The sequence below is a fragment of the Bos indicus genome, chromosome 10 (assembly GCF_029378745.1).
Source record: "Bos indicus isolate NIAB-ARS_2022 breed Sahiwal x Tharparkar chromosome 10, NIAB-ARS_B.indTharparkar_mat_pri_1.0, whole genome shotgun sequence".
Taxonomy (NCBI): Eukaryota; Metazoa; Chordata; class Mammalia; order Artiodactyla; family Bovidae; genus Bos; species Bos indicus.
The window spans coordinates 52524163-52550869 of record NC_091769.1 but is presented as its reverse complement, the minus strand read 5'-3'; the positions used below and the strand labels follow the sequence as shown (position 1 = coordinate 52550869).

Here is a 26707-nt window from a genome sequence, read left to right as displayed (position 1 = left end):
GCACTGCTTTACTATTATTTTTTATTTATTTGGCTGCATCGGGTCTTAGTTGTGATACTTGGAATCTTCGTTGAGTCATCCTGAATCTTTTGTTGTGGTGAATGGGCTCTCTAGATGTGGTGTGTGGGCTCATAATTGTGGTGCACGGGCTTAGTTGTCCCACCAAATGTAGGATCTTAGTTCCCCGACCAGGGATCAAACTCACATCCCCTGCATTGCAAGGTGAACTCTTAACCACTGGACAACAGGGAAGCCCCTCCTCCTGCACTGTGCTCTGAACATTCAGAGATGGACACGTAGCTCCTTTTCTCAGGAATCTAGGCTGTGCCTCTGCCCCACAGAGGCCTGACCTATTATAAGGTTAACTGCTTACAACTTAGGACAAATGGCAGTTTCTAAGCCAAAGGAATAACAACAAAGACATGTTTGGCAATCATTTTATTGATGCTTTTGGAATGTCAAAGCTTACAAGAAACCCTCAGTTACTACATAGACGTGTAGCTCCAGGGAGGTGCCATGACTTCAGGTGAATGCAGATTGAGTCAGGGCTACCACTGGAACCCAGGTCTCCTGTCCACCTGTCCATTGGCCTCTCTACCTCTCCTCGGAGATCAAACCAGTTAATCCTAAAGGAAATCAGTCCTGAATATTCATTGGAAGGACTGATGCTGAAGCTGAAACTCCAATACTTTGGCCACCTGATGCAAAGAACTGACTCATTTGAAAAGACCCTGATGCTGGAAAAGATTGAAGGCAGGAGGAGAAGGGGACAACAGAGGATGAGATCGTTGGATGGTATCACCGACTCAATGGACATAAGTTTGAGAAAGCTCCGGGAGTTGGTGATGGACAGGGAAGCCTGGTGTGCTGCAGTCCATGGGGTCGCAAAAGAGTTGGACATGACCGAGCAACTGAATTGACTGACTTCTCCTCAGGGGGGTTTATACCTAATAACAAATAAGAACTTAAACACTAGCCCATGATGTTTGCTCAAGGGCTATACTGACAGTGACTTGTCCATGTGAGGGCAAATTGCCCCTGAAGAAGATGGTCACCCAGCTTCCCCCAGGGGCTCCCACAGTCCTCCACAAGGCTCCCCACAGTGAGCGTGCTCCTGGTGCCAGGCACATCAAGGCTCAATGTTGTTCCAGAACCTGCTGTACTTCCTTACTCCCTATCAGATCACGTCCAGCCGCTTTTCTCCAGCCATGGTCAAGGTGAGTGTGGAAGCCGTAGAGCACTGTCAGGGGGTACTCTGCCTGTCAGGCACCTGCTTGGGATTTAGTCCTGGCTTTTCTTCACCTCACTCCCAGGCTTAGATGGGCCCCTCCCTTCTCTGAGGAAAGGGTTATCGGATAAGCTGACTTCCAGCTAGGGCACTGGTTAGGACCATTAGCCTCAGCACATTAGTCTCTGATAAATGGATGATTCCAACCCAGCACCATATAGGATACCACAGTGCTCAACTTCCGCTGTCCTGTCCTTTCCCGGTGACTTTGCCGTTTGACCTGCCTCTCAGAGCCTGGCAATTATTAACCTGCACAATCAGGCTCTGTGTGAACTTCTCTTTCCAGATAAGGCACCTTTCTTAAAAAGTTGCCCCCGAGCAGGGTCTCCCCAGCTAGGGGTTGTGGTTTGCTGGCTTCCTATGAGTTCCTTGTGTTAGTGATTCCAGTGCGCAGGGAGGGTCCTGTGGTCAGGTAAGCTGGAGAAGCGCTGCGCAGTTTGTTATTTTGGAAAATGCTCCGTTTACTTGAGGGCAAGAAGTCCTACCTTCAATCTGCCTACTTTCATTGAACCTAGATTTTCCCAATTTCACTGAACTGCAGAAATTTTTTTTTAAAACAGAATACACCTTAACCTCCTTGAGGGAACTTACCCTCACCTCTTTCTGAGCTCAATTTCTCTCATCCATCCTGCGGTTTACAACCGGGCTTTCCTGTCTGGGTCACTCTCCTGGCGTCACTGTTCTGTGTCTCTGCCATGTCCCTTCTGCACACTGGGGTGTGGCCTTGCTCCCTGCTTCTTGTTCCGGTGTGCCTGGAAATAAGGGGGTTTCCTGACACACGGAACTTACAGTGCTAAAGCCAAAGAAAATCCCAGGTGCCTTGGGACATGTTGGTCTTCTGTACTGAGCCCTGTTTCTTGCCTGCAGCTCCAGGCCTCTCCTGGGATTCCCTGTCCCTGGCCTCAGCCTACCTGGGGCTGTGACCACAAGGTGCTTACATGCCCAGCCTCTCCCTCTCTCTCAGCTAAACCCCATCTCCTCATCAGCACCCACAGGGGGAGTAAGTTCCCCTCTTACTAAGCAGACCCTTAGTGATGCCCCTCTGAGCAGACCCTGTCTGACCTCATCTTATCCACCCCGGATAGACTTGGAAAACCCTAGCACCCCACCCATTCCTCCCCAGGCTCATGCTTCTGACAGGCACAAGGTAGCTAAGTGGCTCTCAGGAGGGGTCATGGCGATTTTGCCACAGCTATGAGAGCGGATGGGGCAGGGGCCACCCTGACATTGTGTGTGGAAGGCCAAGAGCCAGCCTGTCCAGGAAAGAGAAGCTGCAGCCTCCCAGCCCCCACTCTGTTCCTGTCTGCTCTGCTGCCAGTTGCATGGTTGGGGGGATTGTTACTGTGTTCATCTCTGGACCACAGATGCCCACTCTGATGAGTGAATAGTCTCTGCCATCAGGGTTCACTCATAGAAGAGGAGGGTGATGGAGACACAGGGCTGAGCGAGTGCAAGCAATTGTTAAGTTGTGTTGCATTAAAACCAACAGAGCGATTAATTTGTCCCTTGTTTTTACTGCTGCAAATATTTTTCCATTTCTACCAGTCTTTCCCCAAGCCTTTCTATTTCCAGGGCCTTTTGTGTAGTTCCAGATCAGGAGTTCTTTTGTTCATTAAAGCCCCGACTTATTGGGAGACTGGTGATGTTTGCTTTTGAAGGGGAGGGGAGGAGGTGACCTGCAGAAGGCAGGCAGAAATAGCCATATCACATGGAAGTTTGGACCAGAAGTAGATGTTTTCCCAGATCTGGTGAGCAATGGGTCTCAACAGTATCCCTGTCCGAGGTGCTGGGATGTGGGATGGACTGATCTGGACACGCTGCCTTCCCTGGGACCCTGGAAAAAACCTTTCAACCTGTAGAATAATCCTACTTTGTGTCTATTCTGTGCCAGGCATTGTAGATGCTGGGATTAGAGGAGTGAACAAAGCAGATGGAAATCCTGGCCCTTGTAGACCCTGAATCTTAGGGGAGCTAGACAAAAACCAAATGCTCAAGACTTGGGCTTTTATCGCAAAGAGCCATGAAACCATTGGAAGGGTCTGTACAGAGAGGAGTGTAGATTTAAAAGGATCACGGTAGCCTCTGTGTTACGGATGGAATCACTGTAATGGGACAGAGGTAGAAAGACCAGTTCAGAGGCTATTTCAAGGATGCAGGGTAGAGGTGATGGTGGCTTAAATGTTGCGGATGAAAAGGCTTTAGGTTTTGGAGATGCTTTGGAGGTAAAGCCAGATAGATAAAATGTGAGCTATGAGATTAAAAGGAGAAATCATGGATGACTCCAGGGATTTTGGCCTGAGTAGCTAGAAATATAGTCTTCATTAACTGAACTGGGAAAGGCTATGGCAGGAATAATGTTTTTTGCAGGGGGGAGGGATCTCACACAGAGAGAGCAGAGCCCTCATGTCCTCAACCCCTCCCCTCCCCACCGCCCTGGCTTTTCAGGCAAGACCACACTGGCCCTCGTGGCTGTGTGTGGGTCAGAAATGGCATCTCTTTTAGTTAGGGAATTTGAAATAGACATGTACACACTGCCATTTTAAAATGCATAACCAACAGGGCCCTACTGTATGGCACATGGACCTCTGCTCAATGTTATGTGGCAGCCTGGATGGGAGGGGAGTGTGGGGGGAATGGACACATGTACACGTGTGGCTGAGTCCCTTCGCTGTTCATCTGAAACTATCACCACGTTGTTAATCAGTTATCCCCCAAGACTAAATACAAAAAAGTTTAAAAACCTTAAAAAGTTTTATTGGAGATTTTTAAAAAAAGAAAGAAGTGGCAACTCTTCCTCTATCCGACAGCCCTGTGTTGAGGACACGGCTTGTCAAGGGGAACAGCTCCTCTTGCAGCCTGAACCCCTTTCTGTAAACAGCCTTCACAGTCACACCCAGAAGCCCTGCCTGGAGTGACTAGCAGTGTGTCAGAAAGACCGTTACAGCAGGATGGGACCAGATGGCTACCTGGGGCAGCATCAACTGAGCTTAAAGAAATAACTGTTCGTGTCCCTGTGTCATGTTTTAAAGTACACTGTGTACTCGCCTCAGCAGCTCCAGTGAGCGGAGGCCTACTTGCATGGGTTCATCAGAGGTATAAAGGCAGGAAACAAAATTAAGGAGTATTGTTGGTCTTCTTAGGATTAAAAATAATGAATGCTGTTCTGTTTTGAAGTTACATGATCCTCTTTTATTACATGCTAAGACTAGATAAGTTCTCTATATTAATCTCTCTGTTTTTTTTTTTTTTTTTCAGAGAAGGGTATTCCCGGCAATGTTGAAGGAAGCATTAACCCTCACTGTTCGTTTTAAATATTTATTTATTTTATTTGCTTATTTTGGCTGTGCCAAGTTTTAGTTGGGGCATTCAAACTCTTAGCTGCAGTGTGTGGGATCTAGGTCCTTGATCAGGGGTTGAACCTGGGCCCCCTGCATTAGGAGCGGGGAGTCCTAGCCACTGGACCTCCAGGGAGTTCCCTATATTAATCTCTCATAATATAGCAAATCAAATATAGGGAAGGAATGGCTTTTCCAAAGGTCTTATATTAGCACCAGTATGGAACACTCAACATACTAGCTTTGAAGAAGTTGTTCCAAATCTAAAGGAGTGTTTCATCTTTTACACTCAGCATTGCCATCAAAATGACCAGGCAATTCGTGGTTTTCTTTAGTTTAAGGGACTTCATGATACACTATAGTCATATCATTTATATTTTACACTCTCATTCAAACCTCCCAATGACTCTAAGAGGTGGTACTGTTATCTCCTATTTTACAGGAGAGAAGATTAAGACTTGGAGAGTGGAGATGACATGCCTGGGACACGTCAGCTAATGTGTGGCAGAGCCTTAACAGACACTCAGGTTAGTTTGGGTCCAGAGTTCTGTCTATTAAACAATGTTTCCCTGACTCCCCTGATGTGAAGTTCAGAATTCCATAACCCCAGGGTCACAAATTTCTGGAATTTGAAGGGAATAAGGGCATCTACTCTATGCCCCCTTCCCCACCTGCTGCCTGAATTCTCTCTAGTCATCCTTGATGAGATGTCTTCCCCCTGGTCCTTGTAGAAATGCTGGGTGATGGCATAAGAAAAAGTTTGAGAAGCTTATTAGGATGTGAATTTCTGGGTGTCATCTCAGATCCATGAAATCAAGAGTGTCCTTGGATCAGGACCCAGAAATATATTGTTATCAAGACCCCAGGTGGCTCTAGTCGGCAGCCAGGTTTGGAGACCACACTGTAGTGATGGGGAATGCCCTGCCTGCCTCACAAATTGGTCCTGTCTGTCATTTCCACCCTGAGCCATTTCTTTCCTTTATCCCCTCTTCTTGGGTAGCTCTGGCTTATTCCTTAGATTGCATTGAACTGCATCTCCTTGGAGCTTTTACCTACTGGGCCCCATTCTACATTTTGGGTTACACAGAACAAGTTTAACCACTCTGCCACTTGGCAGTGTTTCAAGAACTGAAGTCATCAAACCCCACCCTCTCCTAGAGGGTCAATTTTCCCAAGTCTGCCACCTACATCTCTCATTATATAGTGTCAAGTTCTTATATCATCTGCGTCATGTTCTTCTGAAATCATTTGGGTGCTCCTTGTTCCTTTAAACTGAGGCACCAGAACCAAAGGCCACTTCCCGGGAGCCAGCATAGTAAGAACTTTCACTTTTCTGATTCCAGACCCTGCCTTCCTCTAAAGGGATCTTGAAATTAGATGACAAGTACTGGGTCTCCAAGGGGTGGGCCTCTGTGGAGCCACTGAGTTCTGCAGATGACCTTAGTACATGACGCTGCTGAGCCTGTCTCGTGCCCTGTGTTGGCACAGCTGTTGATTCTGGACACAAGGTGAGGACCGTAGATGTATTCTTGCTGCGTCTTGTCAGATTCTGCTCCTTGTTCCAGACTCTTGAATTTTGAGGTCCTGCCTCTTCCATCAGTAGATTGAATGTTTCTTCACCTGATTCTTTCAGACTGTCTGTATTATTCACCCTGTTTTCTACCAGACTCTGGTTTAAGATTATTGTTGTTCCAGAGATCTTTACTCTGAGTAGTGACGTATTGTATACCCCTCGGTATATCTGTGTGTGTGTGTGTGTGTGTATATCTCTCCATATTTTATATAGCTAGAATGGACACAGCTGCTGCTCACCCGATCGTCTCAGTCATCCTTTGCCAGCTCGTGTGTCAGTTTCCCGGCTTTTGTGTAGCTTTGGTGCCAATATTCTGTGCCTATTAGGGACATAGACGTTTCTTGCCCCTAGGGAGTGCCACAAGTATCTGTGAGTTATATTCTCCCTCTGTCCTCCACCCCATGTACCAGAAAATTACCGGCTAGCATAGGAGTAAGAAAGTCCAGCTCTTTGGTCTGGCAGCAGGACTAACTGAGGTTCAGTTTACATTCCAGAGCTGTCCATGGGATCAAGATCTGGACTTTACCTAAGACGGTGCCCTTGCTGACTCCTTCCCCTTTCTGAGACCCTACTCCCTTCCTGGTTGCTCCTGAAGGCACCTCCTCAATAATCTCCTCCACAGGGATCCTTGGTTCAGAGTCTGCTTCTGGGAGAAGCTGACCTAAGATGGTGGTCATAGCGTAAACAGATGTTATCAGCTGTTCCACATGAGTATACATATAAACATTTCAAGACTTTTAAATTTTGTTTATTTATTTTTTAAAACATTTATTTATTTGGCTGTACCAGGTCTTAATTGAGTCATTCAGGATCTTTCACTGCAGCACAAGGACTCTCTAGTTTTGGCGCTTGGCCTCAGTAGTCTCTCCACGGCATGTGGGATCTTAGTTCCCCGACCAGGGATTGAACCTGTGTCCCCTGCATTGCAAGGTGGATTCTTAACCACTGGGCCACCAGGGAAGTTCCAGGGCTTTTTAAATTTTTTTTAAAAATCCTTTTTGTAGATTAGCTATTTTAATTTTAGTATAGAGTCAAATACAGGTATAACTCATATATTAACTGATCCAAATAGGATCTACTGAGCAGTTACCACAAAGTCAGTGTCTATTGCAGCAAAACTCCTAAGTTGCTCAGGGAAGCATGAGAGTGGCAGAAGGAGACATTCTTTGTGCCACGTGCTGGGAAAGGCCTCTAATTCCTTTAACATCTCTCACTGCACTTACGCCTTCCCTTCTGTGATTTTTTTTTTTTTTTTTGACATTGGGTGGAGCCTGTTTCCTCTTAAAGACAGTCACCAGGCTGTCTTCCTGAAAAAATAAATACATAAGATTTCCGCCTTTGCACCTGCAAGTTTCCTACCACAAGCCCACGGGGCTCCTTGGACAAGCCAGGAGGGTGTCTTCCTCTAGGTGTGCAGGTGTGTCCCTGGGGGTTTAACGCTTGGCAAAGTCCCAGGGCTAAAAAAGGAATCACTTATCCTTTACACATCCATTTTATTTACTGATTCCCCTCCCCTGGGTATCTATGGCACTCCTGATTGACTACTCACTGGGATAATGTAGGATTCACATAAGTCTTCCAACTTTTGATTGGTCGGTAAGTTTTGTTTGATTTTCTGCTTTTTGAATCCATCCTTTCCTTTCCTTTCCATCACTGCTGGGTCCTCCATTTCAGAGTCCCTTTTTCTCTTATCAATACTATTTCCTATCGCTTGTTGGCCTTTTGGCTAAGATCAAGCGTAATACTTACTATTCCCAGGGAGTTCCCTGGCGGTCCAGTGGTAGGAATTAGGGTTTCACTGCCATGGGCTTGGGTTTGATTCCTGATCAGGGAACTAAGATCCCAAAAGCCATATGGTGCAGGCAAAAATTTACAAAAAGAAAATTGAAAAATAATATTATTCCCATAGACCCAAAAGCACTTGTCCTGTGGTCTCTGCCGTCCAGGCATAATATTCTCTCTGCTGCCCCTTGTGTCACTGCCCTGCTTGTACACCTTCACTTGCCCCCTCGTCACCTGCAGATCGAGTCTCAATTTTATTCAAGGTTTTTACAGTCTAATCCTAGTCTACTTTGCTTGGGCCATTCCTTCCTGTTCTGAGGGTCAAGCTAGAGAGGCAAGCACACATTTCCCAGACCCTCTGATCTCACTGTGTCCTCTGGCCCCCAGTCCAGAATGTCCTAACATTTTCTTCCTCATTCTGTGGGGCCAGCTCCCATGCTGCCTTCTCAGAGGAGCCTTCCTGCTCTCTCCAGCTCAGTGCCTTGAATTCCTTTGTCCTCTGCCCACTACAGTGCTTTGGACATGCCTCAAGTCTGGCTTCTCTCCCAGTTTAAGAGGTGAGCTGTCAAGGACATGGGCTTCCCTGGTGGCTTAGTGGTAAAGAATCCAATACCAATGCAAGAGATGCAGGAGATGTGGGTTCGGTCCCTGGATTGGGAAGATCCCCTGGAGGAGGAAATGGCAACCTACTCCAGTATTCTTGCCTGGGACATTTCATGGATGGGGGAGCCTGGTGGGCCACAGTCCATGGGTCACATACAGTCAGACATGACTTAATGACTGAGCAGGATCACACCTCAAGGACATGGAGTCTGAAGCTGTCTTGCCTGGGACTGAAGCTCAGCTCCACCACTTACTAGCATTGTTACCAGTGCTAGTCACTTCCCCTCCCTGTGATGTGATTTCCTCATCTGCAAAATAGGGGACATAATAACACCTTCCTCACTGAGGTGCTGGGAAGGTTCAATGAGACAATGCATTTTAAGCTTCTGAACACAGTCAATGCTGCATAAGTGTTGGCTAAATTCACATCTCTCTTCACAGATTGATTGTGAGTTCCCAGAAAGCAGTGGCTCTCTTACTTCTCTCTGTGTCCCCAGTGCCTGGTACATAGTAGGTGCTTGGTACATATTTGTTCAGTGGATTGGCTTCTTACTAGCCAATGAATTGGGCATTTGTCCGTGAATTAACAGGTGAGCACAGGATTGTTTTCTATGAGTTTTATTCCCCAGAGTGGGTGTGCAGCAGGTTCCATCCCCTGTGTCTAGACAGGTTTATAAATTCTGTGTATCTGGGTGACGTGGCTGAGGTATTGGGTTCCTCTCAGTCTGCTTTCCTTATCTCTAGACCCTGTTCTCTGCTTCTCAGACATTCAGTGAATGTGGGGTATTTCTTGTTCTACTTTATCCAAAGGAGCTTTGTAATTCAATACCCTTATCCTTGGGTTGGAAATGTGTCCTTTTTGTGTTGTGAAAAGTTGGTCTCTGTTTGGCATTCAGAATAGGAATATGCCAGGACTTTGAGGTGTTGTGATACCTGAATAGAAGAGGGTAAAAAAAGGGAACCCTCAAAGACAGAAGAGTGAAGAGAGCAAAAATACCAGGAAGCCAGGCATCACCTGGGCTCACCTCCTGTGTGTCCTGTTCCTGATGGGTTCTGCCAAGAAATATGGGTTGTCTTTGCCACTCAGGACTTTGCTGGATAAGTGGGTCCCATCAGAGCTCCTCAGCTAAAAATGCTAATAGAGAGTTTGGAGAGAGCTCAGAAGAGAGCACCACAGATAATTCAGATGCAGTTGTTCAGTCGCTAAGTCATGTCCGACTCTTTGTGACCCCATGGACACACCAGGCTTCCCTGTCCATCACTATCTCCCAGAGCTTGCTCAAATTGATGTCCACTGAGTCAGTGATGCCATCCAACCATCTCATTCTCTGTCGCCTCCTTCTCTTCCTGCCTTCAATCTTTCCCAGCATCAGGGCCTTTTTTCAATGTGTCAGCTCTTTGCATCAGGTGGCCAAAGTATTGGAGCCTCAGGCCTTCCAATGAATATTCATTCATTGGAATCAAATCCAGTGTTGATTTACTTTAGGACTGACTGGTTTGACCTCCTTGCAGTCCAAGGAACTGTCAATAGTCTTATTCAGCACCACAATTCAAAAGCATCAATTTTTTGGCACTCAGCCTTCTTTATAGTACAACTCTCACATCCATACATGACTACTGGAAAAACCATGTGCTTATTCGCTCAGTCGTGTCTGACTTTGTGACCCCATGAACAGTAGCCCTCCAGGCTCCTCTGTCCATGGGGATTTTCCAGGCAAGACTACTGGAGTGGTTTGCCATGCCTTTCTCCAGGGAATCGTTCCAACCCAGGGATCAAACCCAGGTCTCCCACATTGCAGGCGGATTCTTTACTGCCTGAGCCACCAGGGAAGCCCTGGAAAAACCATAGCTTTGACTATATGGACCTTTGTTGACAAAGTGACATCTCTGCTTTTTACTACTTTGTCTGGGTTTGCCACCACTTTCCTTCCTTTAATTTCATGACTGCAGTCACCGTCCACAGTGATTTTGGAGCCCAAGAAAAGAAAATCTGCCACTCTTTCCATTTTTTCCCCATCTATTTGCCATGAAATGATGGGACCAGATACTATGATCTTAGTTTTTTGAACTCTTTCACTCTAATCAAGAGGCTCTTTAGTTCCTCTTTGCTTTCTGCCATTTGGTTGGTACCATCTGCATTTCTGAGGTTGTTGGTACTTCTCCTGGCAATCTTGATTCCAGTTTGTGATTCATCCAGCCTGGCATTTCTCATGATGTAGTCTGCATATAAGTTAAATAAGCAGGGTGACAATATGCAACCTTGACATACTCAGAAAGCAGAAGCTGAAGGAAATGCGAGAGTAGTCCAGGAGCTGGGATGGGAGGAGGTGCAATCCAGTGACTGATTTCAAGAAAATGAAAGGTGTGTTTATGCAGACATCTAAAATTTTCTACAGCCCTGTGCATCAGCAGAGAAATTTAGGACAGGTTTTAGCCATGTGGCTATTACTGTGGATGGGAAGGTGTGGCAGCTAAGAGAGTTGTGTTACAGTGTCTGTTGCTTCCAGTGCAGTGGCCCTCCTCCGTCACCAGTGCTCAGGGAGGGCCCGGAGGAGGCCGGACCAGTGCTGAAAGGGAGCGAGGTGACTGTCTGCACCAGAGCCTCTGTCCCTGTCCTCACCTCTCACTCCCAACGTCTTCTGGCTGGGCAGAAGTCCTATTTCCTGGACTATGATTTCATTGTGGACTTTTTCCCTTCTCTGCCAGCTCCAGTTTTTCATTGGTTGCTCAGTCCCTACCTGTCTTCCTATTAATATTTTCCTCCTCCTCCTCCTTTCCCACTTTGGGCTCTCCAGTCCCCTCTCTTGCAGTTCCTTAGGTGTTGGCCTGGCATGGATTGGCCATAGCATAGGCCAGAGCCTGGCATCTGCCCACCCACAGCTCCTGTAGCCCTTAGTGCCAGCTGGTGTGGGGAACTTACCTGGCTGGGACAGTCCTGGGGACAATCCTGGGGCTCTGGCTGCTTGAGCTGACAAACTGCTTGGAGACTCTCACCTCTATTAGAAGCTGGATTAGAAAGGAGCTTAGTCTTAGTTTTGCTTGACTATGAGTGAGCTGAAGGATTGGTATGTAATATCCTTTTTTTTTTTTTTCCCCCTATTTCTTTATGTGGCTGCACTGTGTGACTTGTGAGATATTATTTCCCAGGTCAGGGGTTGAACCCAGATCTCAGGCTATGAAAATACCAAGTCCTAACCACTAGACTACTGGGGAACCCCCTGTAATATCATTTCTTCATTCATCCAACATTTGCTGTGCACTTGCAACATACCAATTACTCTGTAATATTTCTTCACTCATTCAGTGTTTATTGCACATTTACTATGTGCCAATTACTCTGTAATATCATTTCTTCACCCATTCATTATTTATTGTGCATTTACTACGTGCCAATTACTGTTCTAGGCACCAGACAGGCTTGGATGTAAGCAAGATCAAGTTTCCACCAAGAGGTCACGAGTGAATACGAAGTCTGCTGCTTTTGTAATGAACTATAATGCAGTACAAAAAGTATTAACAATATGAAAGACTTGGATAGATGGGGGAGAAATGATTCCATAGCCCACCCTTCCTCTCAAATGCTGACTCCATCTTGAGCAATCACTTGGGTGGCTGCCATAATATAAATATACACTGATGCCAGGTTATCTTGGGCCTGTCTGAACAGCAGCCCATTTCCTTTCTCCTCAAGGCAACATAACAACAACATTCACTAGTCTTTTTCTCCTGAGGTAATCATGCAGCTGTCTCTAATCCATATTGACTTTCAACAGCCATATTTTGACCACTTCTTTTGGCTTATTTTTTATTTATTTTTTTTTATCAAAGTGCTATACCTCTGAAGCTAACACAATGTTGACCACTTTTTATTGGAAGGCAGACCCATCTTTTAGACTCTTTTTTAGAAGGGTGAGTGGATAGAAGGATGCAGGAAGGGTGTAGTAAAAAAAAAAAAGGGGGGGGGGCCCTGGAGTTAGAAGACTACAGGTCTAATCCCAGCTATTCACCATTTAACCTAATACCCCTAGGTCTCAGTTCCCTCGTTGGTAAAATGGAGGTGATAATAGTATCCATGCTTTTGATTATGGTGAGGTTTTGATGAGAAAAGGCATATGCAGCAGGGAAAATGCAGACAGAGCTGGGGTGATGATGATGATGATTGAGATGGTAAAGCACAGGGTGTGTGACATTGGGAAAGCCTGCGTGACATCAGTTAGATTCTCTGGTCTCAGTTTCCTCATCTGCAGAAGGAGCAAATCTTACAGGAGCGTCTGGAATTTTGTTCAGCAACATTTCTTATATTCCTTGAGTGTCTTCTGTGTTGGTGCCACACTGGGAATTCAGACTAGGGTGAGTCTGGACCCTCCCCCTCTGGAAGCTCACCACTGGGAAGGGGACAGACACACATATTGATGACTCTAAAGAAGACACGGTCTCAAAAAGCATTGAGATTCACGAGGGTAAGTGTTCAGGGCAGGAGCGTCCTGGAGAGCTTGGTAGGAAGGGAGGGTTTGGGCTTTAAAGCAGCAGCAGCAGCAGCAGCAGCAACAACAGAGAGGGAAAGTCTTCCCCTATTGAGATACATTTGTCCTCAGGATAAATGCCAAACTCTTCAACTAAGCACACCAGGTTCTTCATGATCTGGCCCAGTGCCCTTCTGCGCTTTTCTACCATTTGCCCCTTGCACTGTGGTATTTTCAGTTTCTAAAAATTCTACCAAACCTTCTCTTGCCTTTTGCCATCTTGCAACGTAGTTTGTTTTGGCCTGTAATTCCCTCCTCTCTGTGCTAGGGGGCAGCAGAGAGGACAAGCAAGGCACTAGGCTTAGACTGTGGAGTCCATCACAGCTTTGCCACTTTCCGGGCAGTGGGGCATCTGCTCTGTTACTCAGTCTCTCGGTGAGTCAGTGTCCTCATCTGCAAAATGGGAATAGTGCCTATTCAAAGGGTGGTTGTGAGGATTAAATGAGTTAATACATGCAAAGTACTTCCCAGTCAGGGTCGCAGTAACTATTAAACAAACATGAGCAGGTGTAATGAACACTCTATGCCTGGCTTGCTTCTGTGTGTATTTCAGGTCTTACGTTAGTCATCACATCCTCTGGGAAGACTTTTCCTACACAGGCTAATTCCTAAGGCCACATTGTGAGCTCCTGTGTGTATCATCTTTTCTACCAAAGCACCGACACCTGTCGTTTCTCAGTATCCCCACCAGATTGCAAACTCCACAGGATAGGGGATTGGTGGATTGGTAGATTGTGTTGACTGCTGGGAGGCACTCATGGTAGGCACTCAGTCCTGTCCTAGGACTGACCCTGGGAGGACGCAGAACCGTGGGGGAAGGTTGGTGACCAACTTCTGCTGGGTCTGCGCTCTCCGGAGAAAATGCAGCCTGACAGGTCAGGCGAGTGCGCGGGCCCCGCCCCGGCCCCGCCCCTTGGCCCGGCCTCTGCCCCGCCCCCACCCTGCCCCGCCGGCGCTTGTGGCCTGCGCGGTTCCCGCCCTCCTCGCCTCCCTCTGGCTTATTACACCCGGGAACAGCGCCGCGCCGAACCCGCCACCAACGCCGCTGCTGCGGGATGCTGCGCTCCACGTCCACTGTCACCCTGCTCTCGGGCAGCGGCTCCGGGGCGCCCAGCAGGAGGGTGAGTAGTTAGGATTGGGAGCTGCTGCTGTCCCACTTCCCAGTCCAGCCAGCCCCGCTTGGGGGTCTAGAGATGGAGACGCGCGAAACCGGTCCCTCGGCCCGGACACTCCACCTGGACTCAATTTTAGGTTCTGTCCCAGCTCCGCGAGCAAGCCCCTTCTTTTCTATGCCCCAGAAACACCCCATGGGCTCGAAAGGGGACTTAGGGGACTTTCTGGAATTCCCAGAGATTTCCTCTCCTTTCCTGCCTCCTCTAGCAAGCCAAGTGTCTTGATGGCACCGTTTTTAAAAAAAGCACGGGGAACTTTCTGCATTATCCCTATCTGGAGACTCAAAGGTGATGAATGTCTAACCAAACTTTCCTCCTTCCAGAGATAAAAAAAAAAAAAAAGGGCCACTTGTCACCATTGGTGATAGAATAACACTGATTTGGAGTGGTCTTAACTAAGGTAGGCTTTATTTTACAAAGTAGAGATTAGGAGCTGGCCACCTAGTAGCCGGGTTGTGGGACCTGGGTTTATACAAGGTGCTTTCTTCTTTCTGATTTAAATACTAGCACAGTGGGCACCATCTCCACCTAGGTTGCCCTTTGGAAGTGCTATTTCTTTGCCATCTTTGTTGCATCTTTTCTCATCGCTCCAGGTGCTCTGTGAAAGAATTGCTAGCCACATCTTTCCCATTTTGTATCTCTTCCAGGAGTGGTACCTCAGAGCACACTGCCAGGGCCTTGGTTTGTGCCTTTTTCGTTGTTGTTGTTCAGTCGCTCAGTCATATCCGACTCTTTTCGACCCCATAGACTACAGCACGCCAGGCTTCCCTGTCCTTCATTATCTCCCAGAGCTTGCCCTAACTCATGTCCGTTGAGTTGGTGATGCCATCCAACCATCTCATCCTCTGTTGTTCCCTTCTTCTCCTGCTTTTTATCTTTCCCCGCATCAAGGACTTTTCCATTGAGTCAGCTCTTTGCATCAGGTGGCCAAAGCATTGGAGCTTCAGCTTCAGCATCAGTCCTTCCAATGAATGCTCAGGGCTGATTTCCTTTAGGATGGACTGGTTTGATCTCCTTGTGCCTTGTAGGTTTATCTGTTCACTATGATATTCAGTACTCATCATCTCAGTGCATCATTTCTGTGCTTGAAACTTCTCTAATCTATTTCCCTGTGTCTGTCTGTCTGCTTAGTTGTGTCTGACTCTTTGCACCTCCATGGACTGTAGCCCACCAGGTTCCTTTGCCCATGGAATTTTCCAGGCAAGAATACTGGAATAGGTTGCCATTTCCTCCTCCAGGGGATATTCCTGACCCAGGGATTGAACCCGCATCTCTTGTGTCTCCTGCACTGGCAGGCAGATTCTTTACCATAAGTGCCACCTAGCTCAAACAGTAAAGAATCCACCCTGCAATGCAGGAGACCGCTTGTATGCAGGAGACCACTTCCATGCAGGAGACCCCTTTCATGCAGGAGACGTGGGTTCGATTCTTGGGTTGGGAAGATCCCCTGGAAAAGGAAATGGCTCCTCACTCCAGTATTCTTGCCCAGGAAATCCCCTGGACAGAGGAGTCTGGCGGGTTATAGTCCATGGTGTCGCAAGGGCTGGACACGACTAAGCGACTAAACCACCACCAACTTATTTTCCATATGTTTAGCTAAACAAGTGGCTAAGTCCAAGCCAGGGGCCCCTTTGATACTCCTGTCTGTTTTTTAGTCTTGTAGATGTGCTCACTTTATTTTACATACCTCCCCCAAATGACTAGCAGTCGTCTTCAGTGCTGTTTTTCTTTAGCTCCAGAAGGACTCTGTGTTACTCCTGGGTCTGGGCCAAGTGATAGGTTCCGATGTGTGTGAACACAAGATATTTAAGGTTGACGGAAGCCAATCGTTGGGTTCATAAAGCAAGATTCCTGTTAGGTCCAAGTGGATTTCCAACCACAGTCCTAGCCTTACACCAGGATGGGTATTTGTCTTTTTTTCTGTGGAAATCCTTCTCAGTTGGAACATAATTATGATTGAGAAAGAATGAAGTTACTGCAAAGCCAGCCCTGAGCTTGGACAGGATCCTGTGTGGGACCAGATTGTGTGAAATTGTCTAGGTCCCCTTCCAGAGTGGATACCCGTTGAGTGGCTAGAGTGATGTGGGTGGATGCAAATGTGATTAGTATAGTAGATAACCTTTCTGAAGATTTTTTTCTCAAATATTTACTTTCAAGTATTTCTTTAGCTATACGTACTGTGGTGTCTGATGGAATGAACACACTGTTGAGAAGGCTTTGCCCTTTGAGTAAGACATCTGAAATACTTTGGTCTGAAGTGGTCAGTGCCCTGAATCAGACCATGTAAGGCTACTACTTTGAGCACATGGGTATTTGCTCTGTAAGGAAGATAACTAAAGATTTCCTTGTGATTTCCAACTCTGTTCAGAATTTGCAAATGGCATTGGTACTGTGTGTGTTTGTAGAAACTGTGATCTTTGATTGATTAATTGATTTTTAAGCAATGCTTATAGACCTTCTGTGTGATGAAGGGTTAGATATTGGGGTCCACTCTACCTCTGGGTATAGACATTTGTCCCAGACTGCCATCATACAGAGTGATGGTTGTAATAGTAGGGTAGAGTGTTGACAGGTTGCATGGAAGCTAAAAGGAAAGGTTCTTCTTGAGGCTTCTGAGGAAGGCCTCCCTCTGCAGCAGACATTTGTGTTTAGTCTTGCAGGATGGAGCATGGAGCGAGACTTTGTAAGGCGAGTGACATCATTGACATACTGAAAAAAGGAAGTATCATTTCTTCTAAATGGAACTGTTGGCATATACTGTTTAACAGTGATGTATTAGACCTGCTTTAGGGCAAAACACTTATTTTTTTTGGATAAACAAGGGTAGGATGTCTTAAAAATAAAGTTGCAGACCAAACAAGTGGAAAGTGTTCCCTAAGTTGAAAGTTTTTCAGTAAACTCTATATTGTTCTGTCTTTCCTCTGTGATATGCCACGAGCGATGGCCTTGTGCAGTAAAACGCTAGCCATTAAAATAACATTTCTGTTTCATCCCAAGAGCTTACCAAATTAGGGACTGCTGGGGAACCGGGATGTATCCGGCCAGGCCTTCAGGCCAACCAGAAATGGTGGTGACAGCTGACACTGAGCAGGGAGTTCTCGGAGTCAGCTGCCTAGGGTGGTGCGGCCAGACCAGACTGTCACTAGTTATCCTTCGTTTAATAGCTGCCACCTACAATTTGTACCTCCTTCTTATCTGAAATCTCTCAAGGGGGGGGCGGGGAAACACCAAACAGATGGGAGAGTAATGTCTGTCAGCTGATAAACCTCTGAGAGGCATTTATGGATGCCAACCAACAGGGGTTGTAAAGTTAAAAAAAAAAATCTGCCTTCATACCTGTTGTGCACTAAAAATAGTTTTATCTATGGCAACAGCAGGAAGATAAATTGGCTGGAGAATAACCATAGATAGATTGAGATGACCTTGGAGAATAGGAGAAAATGTTTTAAAAAATATTGACATTGCTTTGTGATTTTGAAAGGAATTTTGTAAATGCAGTTAATCACACTGAATGAAGCTTTGCAGTGGAAGGGCAGTTGTGTGGCCAGGGTATGTGCTTTGGGGGGGAAGGCATTTTTGCTTGGCACAGCCAAATATTACTGGTTTAGCAGTTTGGTGAGGGTGGTGTGAGATGATAGACTTGTCAAGGGTTCCCCCAGCATCACACTGTGTTGTAATAGGAGACTATTGACTGGTGTATTGGTGTCATGGCCCCTCCATGGCACATTAAAAAATGAAACCAAATCCAGGAAGGCCAGAGGGCAAGGACTGTCTCCTGGCCTGCTTTTGCCAGTAATTTTTGTATTTGGCAGAGTCTTCCTCTGTTAAAAACTGGAATGGGCTGGCCAGTCATCACTTCCTCACTCAGGCAGTACTCTCCTGGGTCCCATTTCTATCTGATTGACTCAAAGAATTCTCCTTAGCTGGCCAGGGAATGGATCAGACAGGTGTTTACCTCACTTCCTTTTCCTTTCACAGAAACATCTGTGAGCATAACTTCCATATTGTCCTACTGGGCTCTGAGGAAGGGACGCAGAGCATTGTGGGAACTCAGCGTCTGGTGGAAGGAAGCTGGCTGCAGCCCTCCCCAGGGAGGGGGTTGGCAGGGGGCCTGCAGTACCCAGAAGACTGGCTGGCTGCTCTCCTGGGCCCTCCTGAGCCCAGTTGAGGAGTTTTAGAACCTGGTTTCCCCAGGATTCAGCCAAAGACCCTCTGCCACTCAGAACTAATAGTTATATGCTCAGAAAAAAAAAGTGTCCTGACTTCTCTGCTTTGGTTCACTCATCTCGCTGTGTCAGGTGTAGGATGAAGAGACCTGAGTTCTGAGGAGTCTTAAGGAAATCTGAGATCCAGAGGCTGGTGTTACCACTGAGCTTCTGGTCACTTATGAAACCTTTTCACATCAGCCTCAAAAATTGTAGAGCTGAACACAGGGAGTTGTGGGTCCTGGGCCAATTAACTAGAGACCAAGTTGAAATGTTTTGATTTAAAGGACTTTCAGCAATTATGTGCCTTACTTGTTGTTCCTGCAGTCGTGTCTCTCAGCCAAAAACGGTCCCCATCTCACCCGGCACACAGGATAGTAACACAGAGGTGTTTGCCTCTTTTCCCTCCTTAGATAAGTGATATTTCCTGAATATCAGTCACACTGTTGACTGTTTTTTGTATTTTAAGGCCAGTGTGTCTCTCTAAAATGCAGAATCCAGCTACCTAACTCTTCTGCTTTAAGAGCTCCTTTGGTATTGCCAGGAACAAGTACAAACCCCTAATTTAGCACCCAGGGCTTCTGATCTGGCCTTTGCCCTCCCCACCCCCTCCTCACGAATACTCTTTGCAGGTGTACCAAATTACTTTCTGTTCCCCAAGATTTTGATGCTGTTCCTCACCTCTGCCATTTTTCATGCCTCTTTTCTGATGAAGGGTCAGCTCCTCTGGGAAGCCTGCCTGAACCCCCTCTTCTGTATTCCCCTAGAGGCTCGTGACTCTCATCATTGCTCCTACCTATGATTAACTACTAGAGGAGAAGGTTTAAGGACCCTCCCTTCCCAGGCCTGGTGTAATAGGTGCTTCGAAAGAAGAGTGTCCCCAGGGTCCTCAAACAGCCATACTTGACACTGAGTTGGCAAATGGGAAAACAGGAAGAGACGCTTGGGATGAAGCCAGCCCATGACCTCTGGTCCACCTGGGCAGGAAGCAGGTGCCCTGTGGATGGGAGTGTCTGCCTGGGTGAGGAGCTTCACAGCTCTGGGAAGGCCTCCAAGTAGTCCAGGTGCCTGATCCTGTTGTACTGTCGGAGTTTCATTCCTTTGGTTAGGTCAGTGGTTCCACTCTGGTTACGCATGGAATACCGAGAAGCTTAAAATCCTCCACCTAGGCCCCACCCCAGGCCATCTAGATGAGAACCTTGAAAAGTAGAGAATGACATCAGCATTGCTTAGGAAGCTTCCCCGGGTGATTCTAATATGTGGCCAAGGATCAGAACTCCTCCTTCCAGGGTTGCTCTCTCAGACAGCTTTCTTGGACATGCAGGCAATCCTGGGTCCATGTTCTGGAAGGTCCCTTTGGCTTTTTGGAAAGGCATGATGGAGGTGGGGGCAGGATGGGAGAGTCCTAACATGCTAGGACTCTGGTGTCTTTGTGTGCATTCATTTACCTGTGATTTCTCTCTGGGTCTTGGCATTTGGGGCACATGGTAAGCCTGGTACAGAAGAGCCAGCTAGAACAAGAGGGAGAAGTCACTGTCCTCCTACTTAGGAATTTTGTCTGGAATCAGCTGTGACAGGAAAGTGGGTGCCAGGACACTTTACACCACCTGGAAGAAAGTATGGAGATCAGGGTGGGCAAGTGATGACCCCATAGTCAGACCCAGCCCTTGGCCTCTTTTGTATACTCTGAGCCAAGAATGGTTTTACAGGGCCTGCAGACCCTCAGTATTTGCTATCTGGCCCTTTACAGAAAAAGTGTACCTCGCCCTGATGTAGACGGTCAGGCCTGCAAGCTCAGGGTCAAAGCAAAGCTTAAGAGTCCTCCTCCAGACGGGGCGGGCCCAGTTCCACCTGCATGTCCCAGAGATTTTAATGCTTGTGCTGAGCAGAGACTGCCCTCCCAGCCACAGCCATAGTGGCCACACCATCTGTTGTTAGGTGGAGCTGAGCAGGGAGCCACGGTCACAGAGTGGACTGCGCCCGAGGGAAATGTAAATGCACTTGGCTCATTTCTGTAGGGAAATCCATGTTTGTAAACTGATGAGCAAACCCAGCACCTCCCTGTGTCATCTTCTCCACCCCTTTTTATTTGAGATGGGCAGCTCTCCCTCAGGTGAGCCTGGATACTGAAGCTGAGAGCGTGAGGGTACGTGGATGGCAGAGTCCCCGCTAGACAGGGACCAGTCCTCTGCCTCCACAGAGTGGGTCAGAAATAAGTCCCCAGAGGCCTGCTTACCTCCCATGCGCCCTGATTGCAGACAAGGGCTCGGTTGTGGATCTTCTTGTGGAGGAGGCTTGAATGCTCGCTGCCCTTCTCCTGCTGTCCTCCTGTGGGGATTGGCTTGAAGAAAGTGGAAGGCTCTCTGGGGAGTGTCAGGCACATTCTCCTTACTGTGTTTTAGTTCAACCTAGAAAGAAGCCCATACTGACATTTACTGAGCAAGGGCCTATGACATGTTGATCCTGTGCTGAGTGCTGTAAGGGCTACACAAGCAGTTAGGTACAAAGCCTGCTTGGGAACCCTATTTTTTCCCTTCCGGTCCATGCTGTAGGGTGTGGAACATAATAGGAAGTACTCAATAATTGCTGTTGAATCACTGAACTCAGATTTGAGCAATAGTCCTTTCCTCTAGAAATTTAAATGGCTCCCCGATGGCTTCCCTTAGAGGCCTTGCTTCGCTGTCAGGCATCTGTAGGCTGTTAAGAGTTCGGCCCCTACTTGTGTGGCCATTTTCTTCTCCCGATATTGCTCAGGTTGCGGGCCCATTTACCATTCTCAGAACATGCCCTGTTTGTGTCTTTGGCCCGTCTGGAATGAATGCCTCGTGGCTCAGAGGGTAAAGCGTCTGCCTGCAATGCAAGAGACCTGGGTTCGATCCCTGGGTCGGGAAGATTCCCTGGAGAAGGAAATGGCAACCCACTCCAGTATTGTTGCCTGGAGAATCCCTTGGACAGAGGAGCCTGATGGGCTACAGTCCATGGGATCGCAAATAGTCGGACACGATTGAGTGACTTCACTTCTTCACTTCATTCTGATGATGGATTCTCCCAACATCATTGACCTGGGAAGTCCTTTCTGTCCTTCTATACTCAGTTCACATGTCATCTCTAGAACCCTTCTGATATACTCCACCTCCAGTTAGATGACTGTTCTCCTCCTTAAATTCCCAGAGTAAAAAATGATTTACTGAAAGCTACATATGTGCCAGAAACTATTCTAAGCCCTTTTCACATATTAGTTTATTAAAGCCTAGCCACAGGGACTGGTCCAGTGGTTAAGACTCCATGCTTCTACTGCAGAGGGCATGAGTTAGATCTTTGGTTGGGGAACTAAGATCCTTCATGCTACTCAGTGTGGCCAAAAAAAAAAAAAAACAAAACAATCCTTGCGAAAATCCCAGGAGAGTCGTTTCTGCACTATTGTTAACTGAGTTTTACAACGGAAGTAACTGAAACAATAAAGATGGAGTAGCCTGGAAAATCCCATGGACAAAGGAGCCCAGTATGCTGCAGTCCATGGGGTTGCTCAGAGTCAGACACGACTGAGCGACTTCCCTTTCACTTTTCACTTTCATGCACTGGAGAAGGAAATGGCAACCCACTCCAGTGTTCTTGCCTGGAGAATCCCAGGGACAGGGGAGCCTAGTGGGGTGCCGTCTATGGGGTCGCACAGAGTCGGACACGACTGAAGTGACTTAGCAGCAGCAGCAGCTTTCCAAAGGTTTCACAGCTAGTAGGTGTCAGAGTCAGAATCAGAATTGAAACCCAGAAGTGCAGTTCCATATGCCTTAACCACACTACCCTGTCTGCCCAGTATTGTATTGGTTGTGATATTGCCTTGTGTGGTTATGTTTCTGGATGATGAGCCTTTTTGGGTAGGGCTCTTTTTTTTTCCATATTGGTACCCTCATAGCCCTTAGTGTTTTACAAGTGGTGGGTGCTCAGTACTTGAAGTACACTGAGTCCATCTTCTTGTTTTTGATCCACTGGAAGGGACCTTTGATTTCAAGGATGGCAAGTCCAGGACTAGTGTTCAGGGTAAATAAGATTCAGCTCCCCACAATGTTCAGAACACAAGGTGGAGCCAGCTTCTATGGGAACCCCTGGGATCAACTACCTTACCTGCCTCTCAGATACTGTCCAACCTGGGCTACTCTGGGTATTATGTACCTGAGTGTCAGGAAACCATGAAAGTGAGCATCATCAAATGCTCAGAGAGATAAGCCTTGATCTGCCTTGATCTTAGCCAGGGGGAGATTTTCCCATGGGGAGATTCCTCGAAGTGAATGACTAATGGAGGTCAACTCTACAGGGTCAGCCTGTCGGGTACATTCAGGGGTTACTTAGTACTTCTGTTAAGAAATTCAGAGCACCTTTTCGACCTGTGGGATGTTCTCTTTGCTGCTCTTGAAATAGTCCTGTGGGTCTAGGAAGGATTGAGGACCTCCCCCGCCTCCACCCCATCTGATATGTGCTGTGCTGTGCAAAGTTGCCTGAATCATGTCCAACACTTCGCGACACTATGGACTATAGCCCGACAGGCTACTCTGTCCATGGGATTTTCCAGACAAGAGTACTGGAGTGGGTTGCCATTTCCTCTTCCAAGGGATCTTCCCGACATGGAACCCATGTCTCCTGAGTTGGCAGACCTTTCTCTGTCTCTGATATAGTCCCTCTCAATCTTGATTATTGCTGTAACTGACTGTTAGTTGCTTGTGTCTGACTCTTTGTGACCCCATGAGCTGTAGCCTGCCAGGCTCCTCTGTCCATGGGATATCCCAGGAAAGAATACTGGAGTGGGTTGCCCTTTCTGACTACTAAGATATTTTAAAAATATTTATCTGTATTTATTTATTTGACTGCACGCCCTGGGTCTTTGTTGCAGCATGTGGCATCTTAGATCCTCATTGTGGCCTGCAGGCTGTCTTAGTTATAGGCTGTGGGACCTAGTTCTGTGACCAGGGATTGAACCTGGGCCCCTTGCATTGGGAACATGGGGTCTTAGCTACTGGACCACCAGGGAAGTCCCTACTATGTTTTTTATTTTAAAAACTTACACATACGTGGAACAGGTGCAGACATTGCAGAAATCCCCCTTTCCAAAAGATCACCACCACCACCACCAGCAGGTAGTCATGTTTCTGTAAAGACATTTTTCCCCACAAATATATATACTAATTATCAGAGTGTATTTTAAAAACAGAACAGGTTATTTTTTCCCAGCACTTGTCTTTTTTCACATGACAGTACATTTGAGCATCTTACTAAGAAGGGTCTGACCCTGTTCCAAGCTGGATTTAAATTGCATCTGTGCCGTCAGTCCATTGTGGATCAGCACTGATTACAGAGTGTAAGCACCACGTGCAGTCCATGCCCTCATGTTTCCATAAAGGCACTCCTAATGACAAGAGCAAACACGCCGCACAGGGGTGTGGGTGGAGCCGCGAGCGCCTGGCGCACCTGCCAGTTAGCTTTGAAGTCAGATGTTTATTTTACATTCTTGTTTTATTTGAATTCATTATCTATCATCAGGTTAAACTGATAGTTTAGAAAAATGCATTCTCTTTAGCCTGTGAATTAGTGTTCCGTAGTGTAAATATGGCCTGAGGAGAGATGCAGAAAGTGTGTTGAGGAAAATCAGCATTTTGGGTGGACAGATAAAGAACTGTCTCCATCAGGGGGAGGGGGCTTCTCAGTTTTGACTGATTGGAGTCATGGAGTCCCTTCTGGACCTTGTCTTTTCTTCCAGTTTTCAGTTTATTCCAAAAATGATTGACATTAGGGATTACCCCTCTAGGGCAATCAGCCTATAAAGCTATTAGTTGCTATACTAATACCCTCTAGATCCATTGGCCAAATTGTTTTTATTATGGAAAGCAGAGCTAGAAAGCCAAGTCAGCCTATTTCATTTTGGAGCTTGTAGGCTGATGACATTATTTAGATTAAAATAAAAATATCTAACAGTGATAGAAGCTTACTATATGCCAGAATCTTCCTTTACCTGTATTTTACCCTTGAGATTCAGAGAGATCAAATAGATTGCTCATAGTCAGCACAGCCTAGTAGGTGTTGGAAACTGTGAATATGTGTGTACACCTGTGCAGGTATGTATCTCTGTGTGCACATGTGTGTGTGTGGTATAGGGTATGGTACAAGAGAAAAGTACTTCCTTTTCTCTGCAAAACTATGCTGTGGATCGGATCTGGCCTACCAGAGATGATTATTGAGCATCACAGACTTGGATTACCTGCCTGGTGTGAGTTACATTTTGATGTTCATGCAAATGCCCGCTTGCTTCAACCAGCCCATATGGCCTGAAGTCAAAGGGTTACCTCTTTCTGGAGACCCTCAGATTCCCGTCAGTGTTGTTTGTCAGCTGAGGGAGCTGTGTGCCGGATTGGCTTGATTTCTCTATGACCAGCATGACTGGCAATGAGCTTTAAGGTTTCGTGCAAAGTTGGCCATGTAAGAGGGAGTGATATCGCTGCGGGTCAGGTCACGTCTCTCCCTGGGGTCACTGGAGCCAGAGCTTGCCCAGAGAAGAGTGAGATGGAGAAGGATCTCGAAATCAAATCTTGTGGCTGAAAGGACTGGATTGTTTAGTGCAGAAGAAAAGACATTCAGGCTGATGAAGAGCAAAGGGAATTCTGCTACAGTCCCTGAGGGTACCCCGGGTCTGTCAGGTAGGGGGTCTGAGGAAGCGCTGTTTAAGTCCATTATCAGGAAGTTAGAGGTGTCAGGTAGCAAAATGGGGTACCTCAGAGGAAGGCAGTGGTGAGAGTGGAAGTGCTAATGTGTGTTCCAAATGGGCTGTCACCTTTACGGGGAAATGTTAGCCTCAGGCTGGGTGTCCACCTGCCAGGTATATTGTTGAGTGAGGAGGTTCCTTCAGAGACTGGCAGGTTGGATGTCAAAGGTCTTTTACAATCGTATCCAACCGTGGGCTTCTTGGATGCAGGGTGCTTTCTTCAGAGGCTGCCCTGTGGACCAGTGCATAACTGTGACTGCAGACCAGGTTGAGGTATGTATTAGTTTAGTGGGGTTGCTGTAAAAAAAAAAGTACCACAAGTCAAGTGACTTAAACAACAGCAATATATTGTCTCCTGATTCTGGAGATTGGAAGTCCAAAGTCAAGGTGTCGACAGGATTGGTTCCTTCTGAGAGCAGTGAGGGCAGAATCTGTTTCAGGCCCATCTCCTTTGTTTGCTTACATGGTGCGCTCCCTGTGTGTGTGTGTGTCTCCCAATTTTCCCTTTATAGAAGGACACCAGTCATTTGGGATTAGGACCTACCCTAATGACCTCATTGTACAAGCTGTGGAAAATTCTTAAAGAGATGAGAGTACCAGATCACCATGCCTTTCTCCTGAGAAACTTGTATGCAGATCAAGAAGCAACAGTTAGAACTGTACATGGAACAACGGGCTGGTTTCAAATTGGGAAAGGAGTAAGTCAAGGCTGTATATTGTCACCCTGCTTGTTTGACTTACATCATGTGAAAGTACATGTATCAGAGTACATCATGAGAAAAGCCGGGCTGGATGAATCACAAGCTGGAATCAAGATTGTAGGGTGAAATATCAACAACATACCACCCTAATGGCAAAAAGTGAAGAGGATCTAGAGAGTCTTTTGATGAATGTGAAAGAGGAAAGTGAAAGAGCTGGCTTAAAACTCAGCATTCAAAACACTAAGATCATAGCATCTTGTCCGATCACTTTATGGCAATTAGAAGGGGAAAAAGTGGAAACAGTGACAGATTTTCATTTCTTGGGCTTCAGAATCACTGTGGACGGTGATTGCAGCCAGGAAATTAAGATGATTGCTCCTGGGAAGAAAAGCTATGAAAAACCTAGACAGTGTATTTAAAAGTAGAGACATTATTTTGCCAACAAAGGTCCAAAGGTCCATATAGTCAAAGCTCCATTTTTTCATTACCATGTACAGATGTGAGAGTTGGTCATAAAGAAGGCTGAGCACTGAAGAATTGATGATTTTGAACTGTGGTGTTGGAGAAGACTCTTGAGAATCCCTTAGACTGCAAGGAGATCTGACCAGTCAATCCTAAAGGAAATCAATCCTGAGTATTCACTGGAAGGACTGATGCTGAAGCTGAAGCTCCAATACTTTGGCCACTTGATGCAAAGAGCTAACTCATTGGAAAAGACCCTGATGCTGGGAAAGATTCAAGGCAAAAGGAGAAGAAGGTGGCAGAGAATGAGATAGT

At 46.7% G+C, this 26707-nt stretch overlaps 1 protein-coding gene across 4 annotated transcripts in view; it reads left to right on the top strand.

The window, feature by feature from the left end:
- The first annotated feature begins 1564 nt into the window (after window positions 1–1564).
- The window catches only part of MYZAP (myocardial zonula adherens protein), a 124499-nt gene continuing 99356 nt past the window's right edge, over window positions 1565–26707 (top strand). For 3 of the 4 annotated variants that reach the window (XM_019968764.2, XM_019968762.2, XM_019968765.2), the window contains exon 1: window positions 14072–14225. In XM_019968764.2, coding sequence (XP_019824323.1) covers window positions 14160–14225 — 66 coding nt within the window. In that variant the 5' untranslated portion in view covers window positions 14072–14159. Of the gene's footprint in view, window positions 1701–5065; window positions 5151–14071; window positions 14226–26707 lie in introns of those variants that run through there. The other variant, XM_070797497.1, reaches the window with a different exon arrangement.